The sequence below is a fragment of the Saccopteryx bilineata genome, chromosome 4 (genome assembly GCF_036850765.1).
Source record: "Saccopteryx bilineata isolate mSacBil1 chromosome 4, mSacBil1_pri_phased_curated, whole genome shotgun sequence".
Classification (NCBI taxonomy): Eukaryota; Metazoa; Chordata; class Mammalia; order Chiroptera; family Emballonuridae; genus Saccopteryx; species Saccopteryx bilineata.
This window is the reverse complement of record NC_089493.1, coordinates 165,984,097-166,011,236: the sequence shown is the minus strand read 5'-3', so window position 1 is coordinate 166,011,236 and position 27,140 is coordinate 165,984,097. Positions and strand designations below refer to the sequence as shown.

Sequence of the window (27,140 nt, the reverse complement as noted above, 5' to 3'; positions counted from 1 at the left end):
GCTCCTGGGTGATGCAGACCCTTTGATCAGGAGGTCCTTAGAATCACACTTCAGGGAGCAAGGATCTATATATTTTATGTTCTAAGAAGGTTTTTGAGCCTCTTACGAAGTGGCTTATACCTAAATAAAGTGTCTTAGCAGTACTGGAGGGTAAGGCTTGGGAAGCTATCTATGACAACTCAGCTTTTAAGCCAGTGACTAGTCTGGTGGGGGAAATGGCAGATAGGATGAAGGCATTGAGACTGAAGGTGAACACTCCAGCCTAGTGAAATGGGGTGGGCAAAAGGGCAGTGACTATGAGAATGAAGAGAAGTGAAGGGGTTCAGATACAAAGAGGAAGAAGGATAAGGTGACTGATTAAGAAGGTACGGTGAAGGGGAAGGAGATAAACTATGATAATTCTCTCAATCTCCTGATTTGAGAGTCTTGGTGCTAGTAATACCACCTAATATAATAAGAGAAACAAGGGGAGGGGCTTATCTCATTGCGGGTGTATGATGTGTGTGTGGAATGCTCAGATGGAGAAGCACAGTAAGGAGCTAGATATACTGGTCTGAGCTCAGAGAACTTAGATTTAGTAATAATGCAAATCTGAGTAGAATGAAATCCAAGAGCAAGGGATACGATATCATTTGGCAGGAAGATACAACAAAAGAAGAGGCCTGGCCACATCAACATTTAAGGGGTAGTAAAGGAAGAGGATTCACCAAAAGACGAAAAGATCAGCCAGAACAGAACGAGAGAAGTGTCAAAGGTCTCCAAGAAGGATCAGTGTGGAAATGAGGTCTCCCTTCTGTTAATCTCTACTACAAAACAACAGCAGCAGCAGGTACTACTACTATAAAACTTCTGGTAGAAGCTTACTTTTCTTGAGATACTATGTGCTGTAAGGGCAGGGGAACTAGAGAATAGGTATTTTGCTTTAGAGAGAAAGCCAAGTCATCATCCATGCAACCTGGATAAAGGACCAAGAGTTTAAATGAAAGGAGCAATGCTGATTATCCATTAGAGTCTAGGAGCTTTAAAAAAAGAAACCTATGCCCATGTCCCAGCTGAAGAGATCTGCCTAAACCTACAAGGAAATATCATCCGGCCTCTGCCACCAAGCAAATTACAGTTGACACTTGAACAACACGGGTTTTAACTGTGTGGGTCCATTCATATGCAGTTTGTTGGGGTTTAGAATCCACAGGGCTGACTGTATGCATTATTCTATGCTATTTTATAGATATAAGGGACTTGAGCATCTCAAATTTTGGTGTCCGCAGGGGACCCTGGAACCAATATCCCATTCATATACCAAGGGACAACTGTACTTTGGACTCACACCAATACCATCAAGATAAAATAGGAGTTGAAAAATAATCACAAAATAGGTTTGCAATCTGATCATTAGATTCATGATCTTGTTTTCCAAATTAGTTCTTGAATCCCAGGCTCCTGCCCTTTTTTGGTGGTGGTTTTTAATACACTTAAGTTGAGGATATTTAAAAACATCTTTCTCTCACCCATTTCCTAACAAGAAAGTGTGAAGGTACAGGAACCTGCCTATTGGCAAATGACAAATCTCTGAAAATGAATAGAAAATGCAGCATTATCAGAGTCCCTCACCCCAAGGTAGGGTCCACCGGAAGACGTCACAACCAACTACACTTCTTGGTAGGAGATATATAGAGCTAGTTAGAGAACAAGGTGTTCAGGAGCTGTTTTCCTACCGGCTTGTTTGCCTCTTCCTGGGATTACAATGTAGTCCAAAGGTCTTACTTAAACAGTGTGACAGAACCATGTAAACAAAGTACTCCTTTCTGTTTGGCTTGAAACTATATGACCAGCCTTTCCCCTCTACAAGCTACCTCAAAGACAGGATGGTCCCCTACTGCTCTAATTTTGAGGTTTGGAGGAGGATCTGACCAGAATCTATAAGAACAGAGAGAAACTGTAGTTCCAAGTCCTGAGATTTCTTACCTCTGGTTAGGAGAGGCCACCATTGGCTGTCCAACTCTCTTCTTCGCTCTTGTTTGCTGAAGTGGTGGGATTTCCCCTTTGAGAGCAGGGACTGAAGGAAGCAGACTGGCCTAAAAAGGGCAAGTCAGCACACTGTAGCCACAACAAGTTTAAAGGGTCTTAAAACATCAATCATTTTATTGATAGTGGAATTTGTTTTTTACATTGAACACTACTTAAATGGGTCCAGAAACCTTGATGATAGTTTTATTCCTTGAAAAAGGTGTTAATTCTCATAGGGTTTGATCTATGCTTCAGCAGGATGTTTCTTAATGACTTGAAGGCTCACTATTGATGTGCAAGGTTTTCTTCTTTCTCCACTAAAATCTCAAAATCAATACTGGACCCCACAACAGCAGTCTTTTATTCCAGGTAAGACTCAATGGTGGGGGCTCTCAAACCTCAGCAATGTAAAACATTCTATTGGCTTCCAGTATTCTCATACTGTACTGTCATGCACAAGAAAAAGAAGAGAATCTGTGTTAGAACTAGGGGACTCTTTTGAGTTCACTAATGTTTAATTTCATTTTTAGGTAAGGAAAGTGAAGCCCAGAAATGAGAAATTACTTGTGTCAGGTCATATAGCTTCAAGTGGCAGAAATGAAAATAATTTAAACTTCTAACTCTTGTTCCACTGTACCCATGCTACCTCCCCCCAAGTCCCTTGTATATTTTGAAAGTAATTAAGTTCTTACCTGAGCTAGGTTTAATCCAAGGTTCAGGTTGGTAAAATAGCAGTAAAGTAATGCCAGGAAAAGGCAAGACAGAGGAAGAAGAGATTATAGCAGGCAAAATGGGATGGGGAGTAGGCTACTGGATTCCAAATAGAAAGAAAAGGCAGTACTGGAAAGAGGGCAGGGGGAGGTTAGTCTAAGGAACTACTACCAACTGGACAGCTCCTGTTCCTTCCTAATCCTTCTAGGGGGTTTCTCATAATTGCTGCTTCTTCTCATGGGTTCTATTTTTCATTTTGTTGTCCTCAAGGTGCAGAAGACAGCGTAAAGCGCTCTTCCAGGTAATTCAAATGTATTGTAGATAGTTAAGATAGAACAAAACTCACCTTTTTGTCCCACTGAATAATTTACTTAATATCACCTCTCACACTAGTGTGTGTTTCATCACGTATAGTTTCATTCATTTCATTAATTTTTAGGTATTTTTTTTTTGTTAGTGCTAAATGGAAACAGAAGGATATGTAGGTGAACCAAGGGGTCTTTTATTCCCCTCAAGGTAAAGGAGGTTTTTCAAGAACACTTGATTTGGTTTTATCAAGCACTACAGAGGCAACAGCTTCAACACCAGTGATATGTTCCAAATCCACTCAAAATAGAAAATGAGTTTAAAGAAGTTCTCATATGTAAGATGATATGGAAGACAAAAGAACCAGGTATGTCCAATACAGAACAAACATGGTGTGTGTCTTCTAGTGGTAGCTCTAGGAGCCAAGCAGAGATTAAGAACTCCTGTTGGTATAAGAGTAGAAACTGCTAGTTGTATGGTTCTGCCCCTAATGACTCTTTTTCTGTGCATCCTTCTTTGCCTTGATATGTGCTTTGACTTTTCTATCAGTCTCAAATATTTTTTCTTTTTTAGATTGTGAATACATATGACCAGGAAATTCAGTGATATTAAAACATAAACAAGTTGATGACTGTTCTTTTCAGTGGGATAGTTTTTCCTTTTCTATTGCATCAGATTCTTGGCATAGCCTATGGTTTGGCCAAAGCAATCTGTTCCAGTGTTCCTGAGTTAAACTTGTTAAACACATTGGCTCTTCATACTTGGGGCCATGGAACTAAGCCCGGAATTAGTCACATATTTATTAGAATTAATCAGGTGATTAAATAATACAACAGAATTACAGGAGCTGTCCCCACCCCCTCCTGTGTCCCAACCCAAACAAAACTTTAAACACATAAAATCAAAATATTTAGATAGAAAGTCAGGAAGCACAAAAGGAACCTGAAGTTGATGATTTGGGTGTTCCTAAATTGTTCGGTATCATCTGATTGTAATCCTATTGTTCTTAATGCCATATTCATGATCCATAGAGGTAAACCTATTAATGGTCTATTAATCTGCTAACATCTGAAAAGACACACTGCAGGGGCTTAAAACTTTCTCACTTATAAAATGATATGGAAGAGAAAGAGAGCAAGGAATGTTTAATGCAGAATAAGTAAATAACTAGTCTTTTTATCCTTTTTTCTCTAAGAGTTTGATTCTGTAAATTTCAGAGATTATACAGGTAATTCCATTATCCTAGTGTTCTCTGAGTGAAGAAAATACAATTTTCATTTATGATGACCTAAAATTCTAAGTAGATAATTAGTCTTCAAAGTGCTTTTTTAGGCCCTGGCCGGTTGGCTCAGCGGTAGAGCGTCGGCCTGGCGTGTGGAAGTCCCGGGTTTGATTCCTGGCCCGGGCACACAGGAGACGTGCCCATTTGCTTCTCCACCCCTCCCCCTCTCCTTCCTCTCTGTCTCTCTCTTCCCTTCCCGCAGCCAAGGCTCCACTGGAGCAAAGATGGCCCCGGGTGCTGGGGATGGCTCCATGGCCTCTGCCTCAGGCGCTAGAGTGGCTCTGGTCGCAACAGAGCGATGCCCCGGATGGGCAGAGCATTGCCCCCTGGTGGGCGTGCCGGGTGGATCCTGATTGGGCACATGCAGGGTTTCCAGCTTCAGAAAAATACAAAAAAAAAAAAAAAGTGCTTTTTTTAGCCTGACCAGGTGGTGGCACAGTGGATAGAGCGTCGGACTGGGATGCAGAGGACCCGGGTTCGAGACCCCGAGGTCGCCAGCTTGGGTGCAGGCTCATTTGGTTTGAGGAAAAGCCCACCAGCTTGAACCCAAGGTCCTTGGCTCCAGCAAGGGGTTACTCAGTCTGCTGAAGGCCCGTGGTCAAGGCACATATGAGAAAGCAATCAATGAACAACTAAGGTGTTGCAACGCGCAATGAAAAACTAATGATTGATGCTTCTCATCTCTCTCCGTTCCTGTCTGTCTGTCCCTGTCTATCCCTCTCTCTGACTCACTCTCTGTCTCTGTAAAAATAAATAAATAAATAAATAAAAATTTAAAAGAAAAAAGTGCTTTTTTAAGGTAGTCTAAGTATAACGTGTGAGAACCTGGTTCAATAGTATCGTGGATTGGGTGGTGCCTGCATGCCCACTGAAAGGATCACACCCCACTTCTAAACACTGTTCATCTTTTTATTGAATATTCTGGTAAATATTTCACATTAATACAGGCTACATTAAGTAGAGCCACTATATGACAAATTTACTCAACTTTTTCCTTTTAAGTATGTAAACAACTGTACATGTATTTACCACCCTAAAAGGTAATAATCATCTAATTCTCTTCTGCATACAAGTAGCATTCAGTTTGTTTAGCCAAAGCACTAAGTTCAAAATGGCTAAACTAACCACAGAACATAATCAGGTGGATAGGAAATCACTTCATTCTTATACAATGTGCAATCAAATTTCCATTGCTAAAGCCTCAGAGGAAATTTCTTAGGCACATTAAAAAAAAATCCCCAAGGTTCTTCCAAGGTCATAGGTTTCTCAAGGCTAAAGAATAAGACCTTCTAACTTAGTTGACATATTTGAGGTGCATGTTTCCAATATGAGGTGCCCACGTGCCAGGCCAAATCTGAAAAGGGGGAGGAAAAATTGGAATTTCTAATTAGGAATCTAGACATTGACAAAATGAATATATAAATGCAAAGGCAATTCACTGTTTCTGCCTAGGAAGAATACACATACATGAAATAAAATGTTTAGTAGCATCATCTTGATATCAAAAAACTTAATTCAGATCAAGGTGATCAGATGTCATGACTTTTGATATTCAGAACCTGCACTACCCAAAGAGTAACATCAAAATCTGAAAAATAAAAAAGCATTAAATCCATTTACCTGCTGAGCATCAGTGCATTCAGTTGAATTTTGAATTACTTTTATCATAGGGTTCCAAGCAGGATCTGGGTTGTGAAGTCCATTAAACAGAGGGCCTCCTGGGACATCAGCAAGCTGAGGATGAGAGGGTATTATGGTGCCTCCATACATGGAAATTGGAAGACCCTAAAACAGCAGAAAAAAAGGTTTAACCATCCTGCAATTATAAATGATAATTCCATAATACCAATTTAGATCTCTAGTTTTCCTTCATTCAAAGAATTCGAGAAAATTCTGTAAGTTCAGCATTGTACAGTGGTGAGAAACCAAAAGTGGTTATCTGTATCAGCAATACTTTTCAACAGAGAGAAAAAACCAACTAAATTCTACTTCAAATCATCAGGAAATTTCCCATATTTGATAAACACATGTAATATCTCAATTTCCCCATATATTAGTTTCACTAATAAGCTGTGCTAAGAAGGAAGGGTGACTGTATATGATTGCTTGCAGCCACAATCTGGCTTTACCGCAGCCAGGAGGGTCTCTGAGCAGACCAGATGGCATTAGAGAGCTGGCAGCCAGCTTTTTTTTTTTTTTTTTTTTTCCTGTATTTCTCTGAAGCTGGAAACGGGGAGACACAGTCAGACAGACTCCCGCATGCGCCCGACCGGGATCCACCCGGCACGCCCACCAGGGGGGACGCTCTGCCCACCAGGGGGCGATGCTCTGCCCCTCTGGGGTGTCGCTCTGCCAAGACCAGAGCCACTTTAGCGCCTGGGGCAGAGGCCAAGGAGCTATCCCCAGCGCCCGGGCCATCTTTGCTCCAATGGAGCCTTGGCTGCGGGAGGGGAAGAGAGAGAGACAGAGAGGAAGGAGGGAGGGGTGGAGAAGCAAATGGGCGCTTCTCCTATGTGCCCTGGCCGGGAATCGAACCTGGGTCCCCCGCATGCCAGGCCGACGCTCTACCGCTGAGCCAACCGGCCAGGGCCTGGCAGCCAGCTTTTTGAGGGGCAGAGGCCACTCTAAAGCTGTGGCAGCAAAACTCAAATCTCTCAGGCTTTCTGGAAAGATGGAGGCATCCTCAGGATAGTTTGAACTACTGGAGACAACATAATCCACTCTTGAAATTAGGTAAAAGATCTGGCAAGTCATGGAAATAAATTAGTTCCACGAAAGGGAGAATTATTTCAATACAAACTATTCCTTAACATGTGACTACATTGGCTGGCAAAGTGTTAAACAAGTTACAATGATGTTTGTCAACTCACTTTAGAAAAATCCACAAAACTGCTTGCCATAGGCTGATGAAAAATATTAGAGGGGGCTACCATTCCAGAATCATCTCTTTCCATTGGCTGATGCTGGGAGAATGTGCTTGGATCTGATAATTGTTGATGCATTGGATGGTTCCCTATCACAGACTGTGACCAACCTGATAAACCTTCTGGAAAGAAGAATTGAGAACAGGGTTTGATATTTATTTGGATAAAATAACAAAACATTACCACTTGATCTTTTTCCATACTAAAGTTTATCAAAATCATTCCCCTAAAGAACTCAGGGCATATTTATGACAATCTCTGTAAAAAACAAAAACAAAAACAAAAAGTTCCTGGAAAACTGGGCAAAGTCCTCTGAGAACCCCAAACACTCTACCTTGTCTTTCAAAAGATTAGGTGCTTTCTGAAAGAACTCAAATGATTGTCCCATTTTACATAGAAAAACTTACTTAATAAAAGAAATATGCTTTGAATCTTTTACTTCTAATTAACTATATTTATTATGTTATAGATACCATATATTATTACTATATATATTAAATATATACTATATAACATTCCACACCCTGAGACTGGGTTGAATTCTTCAAAAGTATAAACACTCCTCCTACTGATCGTTAAGTATAGGAAAAAATTTTTTTGTTTTGTTTTATTTTTAAGAAACTAAGTGTTTTTTTGTTTGTTTGTTTGTTTGTTTTTAAGAAACTAAGTTTTAATGGCAAAATGCCACAAGTTACTTGAGCTATTCCTCCAGACAGAGGGCAAGGTAACTAACTGTACCTGACATGGCGTTGACACCAAATGACCAGATTCCACTGTGTCCAACAGGAGCGACAAAACTGGTCCCCACAGGGGCTTGTGCGACTGACCCTCCTTGCCGAATCCGGGCTAGTCTCTCTGTTCCAATAGGGGGTGGTATCTTCCGATCCTGACTGACAGTGCCTCCTTTTGGTTGGCCCAATGTTGGTGGGGCGGAAGTGGCTGAAAGAGGTGAAGATGATCCCGAAGAAACAGATGGAATAGGAGAGTCACCTGGTGGCAAAATATTTCTCTATTGTTTTATTACATATAAAAACTAATGATAAGACTATGAGAAACCTTGTTGGAAAGATCTATTCCATGACATAGGTTCTGTAAAAATTTTTTTATAATTTATAAGATCATTCAAATGAGAATATGTAAGTTCTATAAACATTATCTATAATACTTCTGATTACAGAAGTATAAACAAATAGTCTAAAATTTTTTTCACATTGAACTGAACCAGGCTAGAAAAGAAGGCTATATTTATTTTTATTCTAGTTCTATCTTATCAAAATATATATTGTCATATTTTAAATTAACTTAAATCTGGCACATTACCTAGCATATTGTCTAGAAAACAGTTGGTGGCCCTCTACACTCATTAGTGGTTTTTTTTCCCCCTCTTTCTACAGTCCATTTTTTCCATAAGGAAGGAAGGTTAAATATTAGCAGCGTATCATAGGATTCCATTTGTGGCTTTGTTTCTTAATGGGACTGTCAAATAATATGGTAGTTTTCTTTGTCAGAAAGGCCAGTACTCACTATCTCATGGTGCTCATTAAAAAAAAATCAAATCCTATTGGTTTTGAAGTACTGTTAGAACTTCATCTATTCAAAATAATGAAGTAAGTCAGAATAGAGGAATACTATTACTTATAAATGGCAATAATGCAGTTGCCTAAAATGTAAAAAATAAATGAGAAATCATACCAAACTGACCAGATATATAAATTTAACATATTTTCATACTTAAGAGATTATTTTACAATACTGTCCCTGAATGGTCCTTTTATAAAATTATTTTGTAGTACCTCTTTTTTTGATCCAAGTCCCAATATAAGCATTTTAGACTTGGAGGAAGAGCTCAACCCTTCCAGTTTTCTGTTCTACAAATGACTGACAATTTTTGACATGACTGCAATACAAACCTTGGGTATCTGCATACAGTTTAGAACACTAAAGTTACAACATAGTATTCCCTGAAACAAATGGTTTAATAACTTATTCAAGACTCTTGAGGAAGTGTTCCTCCAGGATCCCTACATGAATTTGAGGCGCTTGTCCAAGGATGGGGAGAAAAATGTTGTCTGTTGAAACTAGGAGTCCCAACAGGAGCTGGCCCTTGCAGGAAAACACGTGTTCCTGGTATGCCGGAAAAACTTGTCAGAGGAGCAGAAGAGGAAGATGGGGAGCTGCCTGATGGGTCAATGGATGGTAACCCTGAAATAAAACAGGTCCAAGACATCCAAATTAGCCAAGGCTTTAAAATGGAAAGTCCAAGGTTCACTTACGGTAATTCCTTGTCAAAAAGAAAGCATGTTAATTTTGTAGATCACAGCAAAAAGAATCCATTTATATGCTGTATGGCACAAACCCATTTTTTTTCTTGCAGTCCAAAAGTATATCACCAAACACCACTAGCTATAAGAAAGTGAGCCCAATCTTTAAGAATGATAGCCCAGGAGTATATTCTAGATCAGAGGTCCCCAAACTACAGCCCGTGTGCTGCATGCGGCCAACTGAGGCCGTTTATCCAGCCCCTGCCGCACTTCCGGAAGGGGCACCTCTTTCATTGGTGGTCAGTGAAAGGGGCATGGTTCCCATTGAAATACTGGTCAGTTTGTTGATTTAAATTTACTTGTTCTTTATTTTAAATATTGTATTTGTTCCCGTTTTGTTTTTTTACTTTAAAATAAGATATGTGCAGTGTGCACAGGGATTTGTTCATAGTCTTTTTTATAGTCTGGCCCTCCAATGGTCTGAGGGGCAGTGAACTGGCCCCCTGTGTAAAAAGTTTGGGGACCCCTGTTCTAGATAAATCTCAAGGCTTTCATTGGAGGGGACATGAAATGAGAGCATGCTGTGACTAAGTGGTACTCATCAAAAACTTCTGCTTTCACTTTTGTGGAAAATCTCAAAGTGTATTACTAATAGTCATTTTCTGTGGAAGTTGAATAACAAAACCTACTAATGTTCCTTCCTAACAAAGGGAAAAGCATACTATTAAACTAAAGATAATTTCAGTATGCTATCTGAAAAAAAAAATCAACAGGTAACAAACTTACCAAATTTTTATCTAGTTTGCTTAAGTCTAAATTTAGCAATCTTCTCGAATTCCACTGCTTTTTCTGGAGAAAGTATTTGGGAAAGGAGACAAGGGTCTAGAAAAGGACTGTATTTTTGTTTCAGAAAAAAGTAGTTAATATATATAAAAAAACCTGTCAAACTTTTTTCAAGCAGGTCTTATTTATCTATTTACAGTATATATTCAAAGGCTTTTAGTATATTCACAGGTTTGTACAACCATCACAATTTTTTGTCTACCCTAAAGAAACTCTGTATGCATTCCCTACAGTCTCCATTGTCCTTTACCTCATATCCCCACCTCTAAGGAATCACTAACTCTTGCCTCTGTAGATTGGTCTGCCTATCCTGGAAATGTTATATGATTGAAATCATACAATATGTGGTCTTTTGTAACTAGCTTCTTTCACTTAGCATACTGTTTTCAAAGTTCATCCATGTTGTAGCATAAATCAGTACCTTCTTTCTATTATATCTGATTATATAGAATTTATAATAATATATTAATACACTATGATTATAGCTATTATATATTACAATTAAAAATAGTATCTTATTATATTATGAATAATGCTGTTATTAACATTTATGTACCAGTTTTCGTGAAGACATGTTTTCTCTTAGGTATATTTAGTAGTAGAATTACTAGAACATACGGTAACTCTTTAACTTTTTGAGGAACTGACAAACTTTTTCCAAAGTGGCTGTACTATTTTAAATTTTCACCAGCAGTGTTTGAAGGTTTCAGTTTTTTCATAACTGTTCTCATCTTCTTAAGTATTACTATTTCTCATCTGTAAACCAGGAGAGTAAATATTATCCAGGAGAGAAGAGCACCAACAAAAGAAACCACAGAGGCAGTTAAGAAATAAGGCCAAGCTTAATCAGTCCTTGGACCCCAGAAGAAAGGTCAAGGATTAATTCATGCTTTTTTATTATTATTATAATTCATAATATTTTGATGTTATGGATCTGAATAATCAAAGTCCCAAAACCAAACAAGAGGGATGATTTCCTTGACTTTTTTCCCCTAGACATTAATAATCTGTAGATTTTCTGGGACGTAGTTAGTATGTGAAGAGTAAAGGGCTCAAACATGGCCCTGGCTGGCTGACTCAGTGTTAGAGTGCTTGCCCAGCGTGTGGATGTCCCGGATTCGTGTCCCAGCCAGAGCACACAGGAGAAGCGCCCATCTGCTTCTCCACCCTCCCCCTTCTCCTTCCTCTCTATCTCTCTCTTCCACTCCCACAGCCAAGGCTCTACTGGAGCAAAGTTGGCCTGGGCGCTGAGGATGGCTCCATGGCCTCCAACTCAGGTGCTAGAATGGCTCTGGTTGCAATGGAGGAACACCCCAGATGGGCAGAGCATTGCCTCCTAATGGGCTTGCCAGGTGGATCCGGTCTCTCTGCTGTGGGAGTCTGTCTCTCTGCTTCCCCACTTCTCATTTCAGAAAAATAAATAATAATAATAAAAATAAAAAATAAATAAAGGGCTCAAACACTGGAAATGAGAGCTCTAAACTCCAACTCATGGTAAGCAACTCTAAATTCACATATTAGTTAGTGCCAATCAAGTCAAGAATTAATTAATGTCTTCTATCCCAGCCTGAGCACTGGCAATGAGCTCTTTTCTTATGATGGGGTATCTGAAAACCTCTATTAGTCTCCCCCAATGAAAAGTTAAGATAGATACCTATTTATAAAAAAAGAAAAAAATCCTAGAGAAAATTTTGGACTGTAGATGGTCTCATGTAAACTTGTAGAGCTACATTTTCCTGAAAAGACAAGTAAATGGAAACATATCAGAAATGATAGCTAAGGCTCTACCATACCCATAAACTCAAAATTTAAACAACATAGATCAATTTATAATTAGCAATAAAGGAAGGTGGAGTATGGGACAGTTTTCCAACTGGAAGAAAAATGCTAAGTGACAATAATTCTTAACCCCATTCTAGGCCTGCCACCACAATTTCTAATTTGTTTTTCAGAATAGTGCAGACTTGAGTGAAATTTGGTTCTTAGACTCTGGAAAATAGATTTTGGTTTTCCAAATATCTCCAACCAACTTGGCTTCTTATCTTTCTATATATTTCTTACAATGCCTCAGCAGCTAATTTCTGATTTTAAGAAATGAATAGTTAAATCTAAACTGGTCTTTTTAAAATAAGGAGCTCACAGGTGGCTGGATCTCTTCAACCAGCTCCATCTACTGTAAATAACAGAGTACTACACTGCTCCAAAAATTAAGGGATCAGGGAACGTGCAGATACTCCAGTACTTTCAGCCTTTTGTATAGTGCATTTTTACCAATGAAATAAAAGTTGGTTTTACATTTCACTGCATAATAAAACAACTTTCTTTGGCTTGTTTGCTTTTCTGATGTTCTTGTTTAATTAAAAAAAAAATCAAATGCTTTTTTTTATCGCTATTTTTATTTTGAAATAGCCCCTAAATTTTGTGAGCAGTATATTAAATATCATCATTTAATATCTGGTCTAAACATCCAAGAATGAAAACAAAAAATAAAGATTAATGAGCCTAAACATCCCTGTAACTCAAAATTTTTAAATCTGAGAAAATAAGCAATCACTATGATTTTATTTTATTTACTAATTTAAATTTCTTTATTTACTGAAATTTTAGAGAGAGAAGGAAGGGAGATCAAGCAAGAGAGAAACAATGATCCATTGTTCCACTTATTTATGCATTCATTGGTTGACTCTTGCATGTGCCGTGACTGGTTATCAAACTCACAACCAGGGCACACTGGGTCGATGTTTAACCAACTGAGCTATCTGGCCAGGGCAATCACTGTGATTTTTTTTTTTTAAAAGACAGAGAGAGAGTCAGAGAGAGGGACAGATACGGACAGACAGGCAGGAAGGGAGAGAGGAGAAACATCAATTCTTTGTTGTAGCACCTTAGTTGTTCATTGATTGCTTTCTCATATGTGCCTTGACTGGGGGCTACAACAGAGTGAGGAACCTGTTGCTCAAGCCAGTGACCTTGGGCTCAAGCCAGCGACCTCAGGGTTTCAAACCTGTCCTCTGCATCCCAGTCTGATGCTCTATCCACTGTACCACCACCTGGTCAGACAATCACTGTGATTTTTTTTTTTTTTTTTTGTATTTTTCCGAAGTTGGAAACAGGGAGGCAGTCAGACTCCCGCATGCGCCCGATCGGGATCCACCCGGCATGCCCACCAGGGGGCGATGCTCTGCCCATCTTGGGGCGTTGCTCTGCCGCAACCAGAGCCATTCTAGTGCCTGAGGCAGAGGCCACAGAGCCATCTCCAGTGCCCGGGCAAACTTTGCTCCAATGGAGCCTTGGCTGCGGGAGGGGAAGAAAAAGACAGAGAGGGGGAGGGGCGGAGCAGATGGGCGCTTCTCCTGTGTGCCCTGGCCGGGAATCGAACCCGGGACTCCAGCACGCCAGGCCGACGCTCTACCACTGAGCCAACCGGCCAGGGCCTATTTATTCATTGTAGAGAGGAGAGACAGAGAGAGAGAAGGGGGGGAGGAGCTGGAAGCATCAACTCCCTTATGTGCCTTGACCAGGCAAGCCCAGGGTTTCAAACTGGTGACCTCAGCGTTCCAGGTCGACGCTTTATCCACTGCGCCACCACAGGTCAGGCTCACTGTGATTTTTTTAAAGTCTATCTTTGAAGCACTTTATAAGTCTTGTTTTATTAATACCATGTTATACCAATTCTAAGAAAATGGACTGATACAAGGTCATTTCTATGAGGAACAGAGAGGTCATACAGAGAACATACAGCAGCTCAATATATGTGAGGGACTTACTTACAGCTACTCTTTTTGCCCAATCAGAAATCATTAAAGGGTCTTTACTATTTATGGCATACTCTCATTCCTTTAAGATTATGCAATAATATGTACAAAATAAACACTTTATATTATCTTAGAATATTAGATTACGCGGTTAGAGCCCCAAATGGAGCTGCAGTGATAGTTATACAGTAAGTCACAACTTGTACTTACAAACAGAGCACCATTAAGGGATTTTGATAATTGACCGCAGCTGGGCATCAGTGAATACGACATCATAGAGTTACTCGACTCCCATGGCGAAGAACTAACCCAGGGGTAGTCAACCTTTTTATACCTACAGCCCACTTTTGTATCTATGTTAGTAGTAAAATTTTCTAACCACCCACCGATTCCACAGTAATGGTGATTTATAAAGTAGGGAAGTAACTTTACTTTATAAAATTTATAAAGCAGAGTTACAGCAAGTTAAAGCATATAATAATAATTACTTACTAAGTACTTTATGTCAAATTTTCACTAAGTTTGGCAAAATAAATCTTTATAAAACAACTTACTATAGTTAAATCTATCTTTTTATTTATATGAAAGCTGGAACACCCACTAGTGGGCAGTAGGGACCAGGTTGACTACCAGTGAAGTAATCAATGGAACTCTCTAACCAATGAAGACCTTATGGAACTAGAGCAGCAGATGACAGCACTTAGGGAAAAAATCAGGGACTTAGAAACTCCAGAACTGAAAAAATTTTCTATAGGAGAGTTAGCTGATGCTTTTCATCTCATTGAAGCAGGAATAGCAAAGTTAAAGGAGCAGATCCTGAATACAGAGAGGTTCGCCATAGTTTACCACACAGTCACCAAAGGCCTGAGATGCTACAGGGCCATTTATGATGAGAAAAAGAAAAGCTCTGTACAAACCTCCCTTGATGCCTACTTCAAAAACTGACTCCAGCATTAGAATCAAATTGACTCTCTAACACCACTCCCATCCTCTCCAACAAGTCCATCATTTTCTGCATCATGTTTAAGGTTATATTTGAAAACGGTCAAGTATTATATGCACAAAAAGGTAAAAATACTATGTTAAGACAAACATCGTAGTTGCACTTAACAGGTAAATGTACCTGTTAAAACTTACATACAAATTCAACTTAAGAACAAATCTTCAGAACCTGTCTCATTTGTAACCAACAGACTGCCTGTAATAACTTACCAACTGGACTAGTAGAAACTCGCTGGGAAGGTGGTCTAAAGCCAGGCGCCTTGGAGTTGTCAGGGTGCACGTTTTCCAAGTGTCCAACAACAGAGTTATTCAGGAACGCTGACTGAACAGTGAAAGAGGTGTCTGCAGCAACTCGTGAAGATAGGGGACCATCTCCCCAACCCTGGTTAGCTGGCACCTGACTGCTATCAAAAAGACTACTAAAGTGATTGAAAAGTGTGGCTGGGCCAAATGTCGGTGGCAGCGATTTGTTTGCCGGGTTAATGTGCATCTGAGAACCATTCATAATGTTCATGGCTGAAGAAAGCTGCACTGCAGTTGGTGGGCCTTGAGGTGGTGTTAAAGGAACTGGGTTTGTAACAAAAATAGATTGGGGATCCTGGTGTATAGTTGCATTTGGTACCACTGAGTAAAAAGAACCTCTGGGCTGCATTCGATGAGAAACTCGAGGTGCTGGTACAGCTAACTGAGGTAAATTATTGGTATCCTGATTATCAGCAGCAACCAGTCTCGGTGGTGCCAAAGTCAATGGAGCAGGTTCTGAATTAGACACAAAAGGCAATGACATAGGACTTAGATCAGACACACTGGATGGCTGGGCCTCCTCCTGAGTGTTGTTGGAGGGAGGAGTAGGACTATTAGATGGGAGAGTTTCTGGAGCTCCTGGGATGTTACTGGCAGAGCTATTTGCAGTTGAAGATGGGGTACACAGGTTTGCCATGGGTTGATCCTGTGTGGATACTTTCTCTTTGGGGGGTGGCATGGCAGAGAAAGGCTCCATCTTCTGTGAAGAAAGCTGGGCTTGAGGAGTACTTGCAGGTAGAAGTGTGGTGGGAACTTGCCCACTAGTGACAGGTGCAGAGGACACTGAAGGCAGGGAAGTACAAGAGCTTGTCACAGAAGAAATCCCTGTTGCTGGAGGACTTGTCTTAGGCACACAGGCAAACAACTGCTTTCTGACTGATGAAGGAGTCCGGGTGTTAGTCACACACAGTTGCTGACTGGCTGCAACTACAGAAGAGACAGTGATAGGACAACTGGCAGTAGCTAGTCCAGTAGACTCGGAGGGCAAAACAGCTCCATTCTGGTTAGGTAGACGGCCGGTAGGATTATGCTTTGGAGAGCTATTTGCGTTGCCAGGATTCACAGGTCTCACTGGGAATGGTCCCCAAGTGTTAGGAGAGGGTGAAAAGGTTCCTCCGAACTGGGCCATGGGTAGGCGAGGGTGCCGAATCTGCTGCATAGTCTGAGCAGCCAGCAGGGCAAAATGAGGGTGGGGATAAGCTAACGGTAGAGAGACAGGGAAAGAAGATCGTACATTTGTTGGGACGCTCTTATTAAGTTTATTAGTGGGCTGGAACGTAGATAATGTTGTTGCCTGTGAGGTTACAAGATTTGGAGCACCCAAGGGAAATGCGTTTTTACTGGAAGCTGCTGAGGTGCCTACTCCAGACGAGAAGTTTGCATGGATGGACTTGGTGCTGGTGGGTGTTCTAATATGATTTTTAGGAATCAAGTCTTCCAGTTCCTTAGCAGGATCTTGAATAAGTGCATTGATAAGTTGAACTGCATATCTTGTTGATTCAGTACCACCCCTGGTAGAAAACAAACAAAAACAATATCAAAAACATAAAAAAACAGGTAATTTTTACCATGAAAGAAAATCCTTGATTCTATCATACCTACCAGAAATATGCTTTTAACAAAATTTAAGTTCCACAAACAACTAGCAATTACCTTATTGTGATCATTCTCTCGCCGTTCTTATCTTTCTGTTTATCCACATCAATATGAGCACCAGTTACATCTTGTATTGCAGTGATGTTGCACCCTCCTCTCCCCATTATCCTGGAAACCACTGAGGCTGGAACAGACAATTTCTTTGACCTAAAAAATTAAGACTACACATGAGTTATGAAATCAAATGTCTTTGAATAGTAAATTTATAAATAAAAAGGCTATCTCAATGTTTCTTCATGGACATTTGTAGAATATTTCTTAAATCTTAAAGAGGAAATTGTTAGAATTTTTTATTTTAAAAACTGACCTCACATATGTAATTTAGTAAAGGTAAAAATTACACTGCCATTAAAATAAAAATTATATTTGAATCATTCATAATCTAAAGCCAGGGGTCCACAAACTTTTTACACAGGGGGCCAGTTCACTGTTCCTCAGACCGTTGGAGGGCCAGACTATAAAAAAAACTATGAACAAATCCCTATGTACACTGCAAATATCTTATTTTAAAGTAAAAAAACAAAACGGAAACAAATACAATATTTAAAATAAAGAACAAGTAAATTTAAATCAACAAACTGACCAGTATTTCAATGGGAACTATGGGTCTGCTTTTGGCTAATGAGATGGTGGTGCCCCTTCCAAAAGTGCAGCAGGGGCCTGATAAATGGCCTCAGGGGGCCGCAGTTTGGGGACCCCTGATCTAAAGCAGTGGTAGTCAACCTGGTCCCCACCGCCCACTAGTGGGCGTTCCAGCTTTCATGCTGGGCGGTAGCGGAGCAACCAGAGTATAAATAAAAAGATAGATTTAACTATAGTAAGTTGTTTTATAAAGATTTATTCTGCCAAACTTAGCGAAAATTCAACATAAAGTACTTGGTAAGTAATTATTATTATATGCTTTAACTTGCTGTAACTCTGCTTTATAAATTTTATAAAGTAAAGTTACTTTCCTACTTTATAAATCACCATTTCTGTGGAACTGGTGGGCAGTTAGAAAATTTTACTACTAACAGAGATACAAAAGTGGGTGGTAGGTATAAAATGGTTGACTGCTCCTGATCTAAAGCATTCAAATTTGCCCCAAATATCATGTCAACTAAACTGCAGTGAATACAGTATTGACTCTCTCTAAATTAAAATAATGTATATCCTATTGTTAAATTTCACAGTGAGTATCAGAAGCTAGCTTATCAGTACCAACAAACTTATAATTAGCAATAAAGAATAAAGTCTTGGATTTGAACTACATGAAAAGCAACTCACAAGCAGAACCTGGGTCTTCCACTTGTATGTGAGGTGAGTGGAGACAGAGAGAAGACTAGAGGCTGATACTAGCATTTGACAAGATGGGCCAACAGCCCTCCAGGACTATCAAAGAAACCTAGTATTTGCTGGCACAAAAAAATGAGAAGAGCACCCATTATTTTCATGTGGTCATTGGTAGTCCGTAGGATTCCCCCTTTGAGGCAGGGGCCTTTAAACTTAAGACTACTCCTTCCAGAAGACTACTCAATGGCAGCCCCTAAAGTATATTTCATAATCAAAATTTATCATCTTAATTTAGACAAGTTGAGAAGAATATATTTAGGTATTTTGAAAACCAGAGCATGGAGTAAGCAATATGCCATAAATAATACTAAGTCAATATGATTATTAAGTGTGCATCACATCTCCTATTCTGCCAAGATTTCTTCCTTTTTAGTTTGCATTTATAAACACAAAGTCATGGGAACATTATATAATAAAAGCCCAGATACCTCCATCCTTTGGTGATTAAATGCACATTAGCAAATTTATGTCCTGTCCTGATTCCATGTTGTAAAGCGTGAACAGAGACTAAAAGTATCACCTGGATTGTGTGTAACATTTAAAAGCAATGGCCTTTATCTGCTTTTATTTATTTCCTCCACCATGACTTAAGGATAAGGCAGTGTGAATAAAGGTAGTTGCTAGGGTTAGCTGCAGGGGTGTAGGTGTTTCTTTCTTTTTCTGAGGATGAAGGTAGTTTTAATTTTAATGATTTTACCGCAGTAAAAGCAGCTAACCAGTTTCCAGAATATGCTCTCTAGCCAGGTCTAACTTGTTTTAAACACCATAAATAGATAAGCTTTATTGTCTGAACTAATATGGAACCACTAAATAAACATCATAGCCCTCACTAATAACACTTTGCTGTCAAGTGTAGAATCTTCCCTTGAAAAAGAAGCTTGTGAACATTTTGTATGGTTTATAAACTTCTGTAAATCTTATTTTAATAAAATGATTTTTTTAATTCTAAAGCCAACATTAGCTGTTTCATATAAAATACACATGCAAATTTATACATTGCTTCTAATTTTGTATTAGACTACTTTGGATTTAGTATGACCCTATAGTTTAAAAGAATAACAATAACATTTAGCCTGACTGGTGGTAGCACAGTGTATAGAGAGCATCGACCTAGGACACTGAGGTCCCAGGTTAAAAACCATGAGGTCACTGGCTTGAGTGCGGGGCCACTGGCTTGAGCGTAGGATCATAGACATAACCCCACAGTCGCTGGCTTGAGCCCAAAAAGTCACTGGCTTGAAGCCAAAGGTCACTGGCGTGAGCAAGGGGTCACTGGCTTGGTTGAAGGCCCCTGGTCAAGGCACGTATGAGAAGCAATCAATGAACAACTAAAGTGCTGCAACTATGAGTTAATGCTTCTCATCTATTTCCTTACCTGTTCCTGTCTCTGTCTCTCTCACTAAAAAAATAAATAAATAAAAATAACTATTTTCAAATTATTCATTAATTAAGTGGGTAACCATCTGGCAGAGGAGAATCTGTATGGTCTATGAAAGTTAAAAAGATAAGATTAATTCTACTTACCTTCGTACAACTTCTTTCCACCCTTCTTCTCTTTTCTGCCCCCTTTTGGGGCTAGTCAGATTCAGCTTTATGTTTGGAGAGCTTACTGGCAATGACACTGACTTGTAGCTTGTTGATAAGGAATTAGGATTCACTTCGCCTTCAAGTCTGAGAAGAGAGAAATATCAAGTCCAATAAAAGGTAAATTTTAAGTTAGAAACTCAAGAGAATACTTTATGGACAAAGTTACTCTGAAATATTTGAATTAAAATTTGGCACATCAAATTATCAACAATCCAGAAAAACAGAAATAGGACAGAGTCCAACATCTATTTTAGTATAAAAATGGATTCAGCAGCCAAAAGTTGTATTACAATCAATAAAAATGACAGTGAAAATCAAGGTATGCTAATATTTTCAACTTCAAAATGGAATCATAAACATTTTTAATAATCTCATTTCATAACTACCACATGATTAGAACATTGATGAATTTCACTTTTGAATACTAAAGAAAGATAATGAGGTAGACTTAAACTGTTTAAAACAAGTTGTGCTTGAAAAAGAAACTTCAAATTATTGTGGTAGACATTAAGAAGTACAGCTGGATGTCGAGTTTACAAATCAGAAAAATTTACCGTGTTTGAGTTTTAGAAGCAGCGGTACTCGTTTTTTCTTCTTGGGAATGGAGCAGCAGCGAGGGGTATCTCCTGTCACCAGAGGCATTCACATCCACAGTGAAATTTAACTCTTGGCTCTTACCACCACTGCTACTCTCACTGTTGCAATCTGTGCTGTCCACGTTATCTGAATCACTATTTCCACCTGTACCGCCACCTCTGGGTTCTCCATTTATTTTATTTTTGTCTGCTTTTTGCTGTGCTAAGGATATATGTTGTTCTGGTAATATTAAAGGTGCAGTGGGAGGGGTCTCTTTTGTTTTGTTCTTCTTATTTTTCCGATTGGTGCTGGGGGTTGTCACAACATTGGCCCTTTTTTTCCCAAAAGCATTTGTGAATGTTGCAGATGTTGCAGAGATTCCAATTGTGGTGGTGGTGGTTGCACTGGGAGGCTCAATGGGAACTTCTTGCTCCACTGAAATTATTAAAAAGGATAAAAATTACATTGAGAGCTACCGATCTCAAAACAAATTACAGTGTTTCATAATTTAGTCCCTTACATCATATTTTTCTTTGACCAGTATTTACTAGTAAATAAAGAAATCTTTACTGTTGTTAGAACAGATATATCATTTAAAAAAAAAATTTTTTTATTCATTCATTTTTAGAGAGGAGAGAGAGAGGGAGAGAGAGAAACAGAGAGAGAGAAGGGGGGAGGAGCCGGAAGCATCAACTCCCGTATGTGCCTTGACCAGGCAAGCCCAGGGTTTCAAACTGGCGACCTCAGCATTTCCAGGTGGACGCTTTATCCACTGCGCCACTACAGGTCAGGCCTATATCATATTTTGATGTCCAAATTGGTATAAAACATTTATACTGTTAACATTCTTAAGCTCTGAAATGCCAATCTCACGAACTAACCAAAAATCACAATATAGTTTGAATTTAGGAGATTTTTCAAATAGGATTTTAGAATTAGAATTCAAACACAGCAAGATTATTTGCCTACTACAAACACTGTCAGTACTGTCAGTACAATAAACAACTCTTTGAGAGTAATAAACTCGAGGCTATAGAGCTTTGAGCCTGAACCTTAGCTAAAAATTTATTGAGGAAATGGACCTCTCCCAGTTTCCCACTGGGGGAGGGGAGAGTAGAGAAGAGCCTGGCAAACCTCTCTCCCTATACTACTTTTAGGACATATTTGGTGTTTTATAGGGTGACTTAAATTACAACTGGACTTCCTCAAATTACTTTCGTCTTTCCTATTCTGTTTCTCTGTGTCACTTTACAATGTAAAATATTACTTAAAAATATTTACTGTAAGAGTCAATTGTCAATTTCAGATTAAGATAACTGAATAATTAACTAGAATTAATTAAAGCAAAAAGCATTCAAAATGAAGTTGATCAATACAGGAGAATTTTATCACAGGTAATTTCTCACCATCTTCATCATTCTCCTCTTCATCTTCATCCTCTGGTAGTTCGGAATTCTCCTTAGGTTTGTTCTCTTCATCTTCCTCCTGCTTCCTTTTCTGCTCCTCTTTTTTCTTTTTTCTCTTTTCTTTCCTTTTCTCTCTTTTAGCTGCAAGCGCCTGCTTTCTGCTCTCCTCTCTTGACTGCAAGTAAAGTAGGTATATCATAGATTATCAACAAAGCAATAATTTAAAATAAAGAATGAAAGATTTTTTGTTTATATATCATGTCAGTCTCAAAACACATTTATAAAAGCAACAAAAGGAATAAACTGGACATCCTGATAAATAAAAGTTTTTATACTTCAAAGGAACCATCAAGAAAGTACAGACAACCCATAAAAAGGAGGGAAAATTTACAAATCATACATCTGGCAAGGGTCTTGTTTCAAGTATACAGCAGTCACTCCTTATCCAGTTTTGTTTTCTGCAGTTTCAGTTACCCACAGTCAGACCACATGCAAAGCCTAAACTATTTACTATTTGGCATTTTATAGAAAAAAATTGCAAATCCTCCATGTTAATGAGAAAGGGGCTAAGGACTGACTGAAAGAAGAGACTGCATATTCAATTAAAAATCATTTCATCACTTGTTGGCATAAGTCCAAATGCTATTTAGGGAATTGCTGACCATGTCCCTGGGCAGTTACACAAAAATAAAACTATCGATGTGAATGGGGCCCTAGCTGTGATCTAACTTCAAATTTCACTTTATTTAAAAATGAAGGTAACTTTTTTCCTTCTAATTTTAACTCTAATTAAGTTTATCATGAAGATACTAAAACTTATAAATTCCCTAATTAATAAGATTAAAGTTTATAATTTCCCCCTCATTATAAGCAATACAACGAGTGATCTTATTACATTCACATCTTTAAGAGTTTGTCTACCTACCTTAGGTAAAATTTCTGTGAGCGGAATGGCTGGAGTTAAGGGTATTGACTTTTCTAATTGATTCATTTGTCAACCACTTCTATTAATGGTTATACTCATTTACACCATACTTTAAAAAATCATACTAGAGTGCTAATTTCTCCATACTCTCCATATTAATGGAAATAGCTATTACCAGACCTTTAAATTTTATGCTTTGATAGTATGGTGAAAAAAAATTTAATGTCAAAAAATTTAAATCACTACTATACTGTATATTTCTTTGTTTATTTATGAAGTTGAACACTCTCCATCTATTTGGTGAACATTTGTATTTCTGCATATCAGGATGCTCTAACCAAGGCCAGGGCAAACATTTCTATTTCTTTTTCTGTGAATTGCCCATCCGTGTGATCATTTTTTATTCTGAGCAAGTTCTCTTTTTCTCATTGATTTGTAAGCAGTCTTTCCTTCTGTTCTTAGCTTATAAGTTTTGTTTTGTATTTTTTAAACTAAGAATTAGTGTCTAATTTTAACATTTCTCAAAATGATCACATCTCTTTTCTTCCTTTAATCAACAAAATATCTTCATGTGAAGCTATCTCTTGCTTTCCTAGAATGACTATTTGGTCATGGAGTTGATTCTTTTAATATAAATTCTAAATTCAATAACAACACCCTGATTTTCCTGGTAAGCAGACTGAGCCTCAGAAATGTTATTTTGTTTTTTTAACTTTTTCCATTTTACCATACATGCTAGGATACTTGACACTTAAGTGTTTGATTTTTATTTTTACTTTTTAAAGAGTTTATTCATTTTTAGAGAAAAGAGAGAAAGAGAGAAGGGAGGGCTGAGCAAGAAGCATCAACTACCATATGTGCCTTGACCAGGCAAGCCAAGGCTTTGAACCAGTGACCTCTGCGATCCAGGTCGACGCTTTATCCACTATGCCACCACAGGTCAGGCTTGACACTTAAGTCTTTTTTTTTTTTTTTTTTTTTTACAGGGACAGATGGACAGAGTCAGAGAGAGGGATAGATAGGGACAGACAGGAACGGAGAGAGATGAGAAGCATCAATAATCAGTTTTTTGTTATGACACCTTAGTTGTTCATTGATTGCTTTCTCATATGTGCCTTGACCGTGGGCCTTCCGCAGACCGAGTAACCCCTTGCTCAAGCCAGCGACCTTGGGTCCAAGCTGGTGAGCTTTTTGCTCAAACCAGATGAGCCCACGCTCAAGCTGGAGACCTTGGGGTCTCGAACCTGGGTCCTCCGCATCCCAGTCCGACGCTCTATCCACTGCGCCACCGCCTGGTCAGGCATACACTTAAGACTTTAATTGAGGATCTAATACACCATTATAGCCCAGATCTTATAATAAATAAATGATTCCCAACATTTTACTAAATTTCTTCTCAGATAGATGTTAAAACCACTAAGGTAGTTATATCATTTGGTAAATTGTGATCTGCATGAAAACTAGTCCCTCACTTAAACGGTTTAAAATATTTTATGAATGATACATCAGAATAAAAAAATTATGGTAGTTTGATATCTACTAATCATTTCCTTTGAAAGATCTTTTGTTAAGAATATTGGTCATGCCCTAAGCTGGTTGGTTAGAGCATTGTTCCCAATCTCAGAGGTTACTAGTCGATCCCCAGTCAGAACACATATAGGAACAGATCCGTGTTCCTGTCTCTCTCTCACTTCCTCCCATCCCCTCTCTAAAATCAATGAAATAAACATTAAAAAAAAAAAGAAAGAAAGAGCATTAGTCATATAGGTGGCAAATTTATCCTAGATTTTCAACAATTTCTAGTAAGGAAAATTATTTTTCCCACTCACCTTTTCCAGATCAAGTTCCTTTAAAAGAATACTTGCATTCTTGTTTGCTTCTGCAGCCTGTTGGTCTTTAGCCTTCACAATTGTCTCAACACACTGGTGACATTTTTTCAACAGTTCCTATGATGGAAAATGGAATTACGTCAATATAGAAACACATAACATAAACAGATCAAGTCAAATGAGCTAATTAGCATACCAAAATAATTTAAAATTCACTAAACCATAGTATCCTTTGAGTCTAGTCATGAATAAAACTTTTACTAAAATAAGGAGCCATTTCCACTTGACCAGGCAGTAATGCAGTGGATAGAGTGTCAGCCTAGGATGCAGAGGACCCAGGTTCAAAACCTCTAAATCGCCGGCTTGAGCATGGCTCACCAGCTTGAGCGTGGGGTTATTGGCTTGAGTGTGGAATCATTACCATGACCCCACGGTTCCTGGCTTAAGCAAGGGATCACTGGTGACTGGTGCCCCCCCTCCCCAAGGCACACATGAGAAAGCAATCAATGAACAACTTAGGTGCCACAATGAAGATCTGATGCTTTTTGTCTCTCTCCCTGACTGTCTGTCCCCTGCCCTCTAAAAAAAGAAAGAAAGAAAGAAAGAAAGAAAGAAAGAAAGAAAGAAAGAAAGAAAGAAAGAAAGAAAGAACCATTTCCTAAAATCTTTATACGTTCTCTTAGAAAACTTTCTAAATCAGGCTAGTGGTCTAGTAATACACTTTTGCTGCAGTCACCGTAGTTATGGTTCACGAGAACAAGAAAATTTATAATTTAACAAAAGTATTATAATAATCCTCAATTTACAAATGGAGAAACGAAAGCATAGAAAAGTCAGGTGATCAGTCACACAGAGGAAAAAAAGAACAGGTTGGTAACTGCACATTTTGGCACTATTTCTACAAAGAACAAAAATGTGCTTCAATAGCATATTAAACTTACCTTATCTGTAATTGTTGCTATGTATCTCATGCATTCTATATCAGAGGGGAACTGATTGACTTCCTTCACCAAATATTGAACAACTTTTACATGACCCTGTAAAGAGTACAACAAAAGAATACACAAAAGAATTCCTTGAAATTTTACGCATATGCTTAAAAGCTTAAGAGTGAAAGGTATAGTAACACTTGCAGATGGTTTACTAAACTACAAATTATAATTATAAAAATAAAAAATGTTGAGTTTATAAACAGAAAAAGAGAAGTACATACTCAGAAATATATGGTGGACTAAAAAATTTTCCTGAATTTAATATGCCCATTTCCCATTAAAAGTTGAAAAAAATTAGTAGAAAAAAGGTATCTCTTTGAATAACTCTATTAAAATTAAATCGGTGATGTAAAATAAACCTCAGTTTAAAACATAACTTAGTCCTAAAAACAAAAAGGATGCTCTAGATGCCAAAGCATTACTTTCATTCTCATGCTACTAAACAAAGCATTTGAGTCCTATGACTTGAATCTCGGTAAAACACTTTCTAAACGTCATTACAGAGGCTGAATAATCACTGTGGAACAAATTTTTTTTTTCATTTTCTGTTGCATGAGGTTTTAGAACTGTTTCTATATATTTCTGAATCGCTGATTCCAAATCTGAAATCCATTTTTTGGTGCATGCTCTAGTTTATATGCAATTTTAATTTCTTTTTGTTACAGTTAATGGCATGCATTGGTTTTTAAATTGGAGTTAAAGGGCAATGACTTTTGGATTGAACATAACCACAAGGCAATTAATGTTTTACAAACATCACTTTTACATAATTGTAGTTATTTTTAAATGTAAAAAATTATTATCTGATAAAAACACCCTCTTGTTTTGTTTTATGATTGAATCATGGCTTCTTCGAGTAGGTATAAATATAAGAATAGTCCTGACACATTCTGTTATATATGTGGCTGTTACACACTTCAACGTCAAAGGTGCAATATTTCATCATTTGTGACACGTGCATATATCGCCTATTTTCAGCGGTTTCAATTGGTTATTCAACTCATCTGAGAGAAGATTATAATGACAAAAATTGTCCTCGACTTTCTGAAGTATGAGGAGCATAACTGGATTATTTGTGTGGATCTTAAAATGGTAAATTTCCTGCTAGGACAACAGAGAGGTTTCACAAAGTATCCTTGCTTTCTGTGTTTGTGGGACAGCCAAGCTCGGGAGAAACACTGGACACAGAAAGAGTGGCCGAAATGTGAAACTCTGGAAGTAGGGATGCAAAATATTGTGAATGAACCTGTAGTTAATCAAGGCAGGATCATTTTTCCCCCACTTCACATCAAACTTGGCTTAATGAAGCAGTTTGTTCAGGCTTTGAATAGAGAAAGTGAATGCTTTCAACATATTATTTCTGCTTTTCCTGCCTTGTCTTTTGAGAAGATAAAAGCAGGTATATTCGCCAGACCAGGTGGTGGCGCAGTGGATAGAGCATGG

At 38.5% G+C, this 27,140-nt stretch overlaps 1 protein-coding gene and 1 pseudogene across 2 annotated transcripts in view; both read right to left on the bottom strand.

Annotated features, from left to right (window-relative positions):
• Nucleotides 1-4,216: 4,216 nt before the first annotated feature.
• On the bottom strand, nt 4,217-4,342 carry LOC136336709 (small nucleolar RNA SNORA79; annotated as a pseudogene).
• A 781-nt stretch (nt 4,343-5,123) lies between these two features.
• Nucleotides 5,124-27,140, bottom strand: part of ANKHD1 (ankyrin repeat and KH domain containing 1) — a 145,940-nt gene continuing 123,923 nt past the window's right edge. The window contains exons 23-34 of one of the 2 annotated variants that reach the window (XM_066272700.1): nt 25,647-25,742; nt 24,706-24,822; nt 21,952-22,126; nt 20,524-20,980; nt 19,907-20,053; nt 17,048-17,197; nt 15,302-16,905; nt 9,256-9,432; nt 7,969-8,169; nt 7,177-7,352; nt 5,927-6,091; nt 5,124-5,660 (exon numbers count right to left, since the gene is read on the bottom strand). In XM_066272700.1, the coding sequence (XP_066128797.1) occupies nt 5,601-5,660; nt 5,927-6,091; nt 7,177-7,352; nt 7,969-8,169; nt 9,256-9,432; nt 15,302-16,905; nt 17,048-17,197; nt 19,907-20,053; nt 20,524-20,980; nt 21,952-22,126; nt 24,706-24,822; nt 25,647-25,742 (3,525 nt within the window). In that variant the 3' untranslated portion in view covers nt 5,124-5,600. Of the gene's footprint in view, nt 5,661-5,926; nt 6,092-7,176; nt 7,353-7,968; nt 8,221-9,255; nt 9,433-15,301; nt 16,906-17,047; nt 17,198-19,906; nt 20,054-20,523; nt 20,981-21,951; nt 22,127-24,705; nt 24,823-25,646; nt 25,743-27,140 lie in introns of both variants that reach the window. The other variant, XM_066272699.1, reaches the window with a different exon arrangement.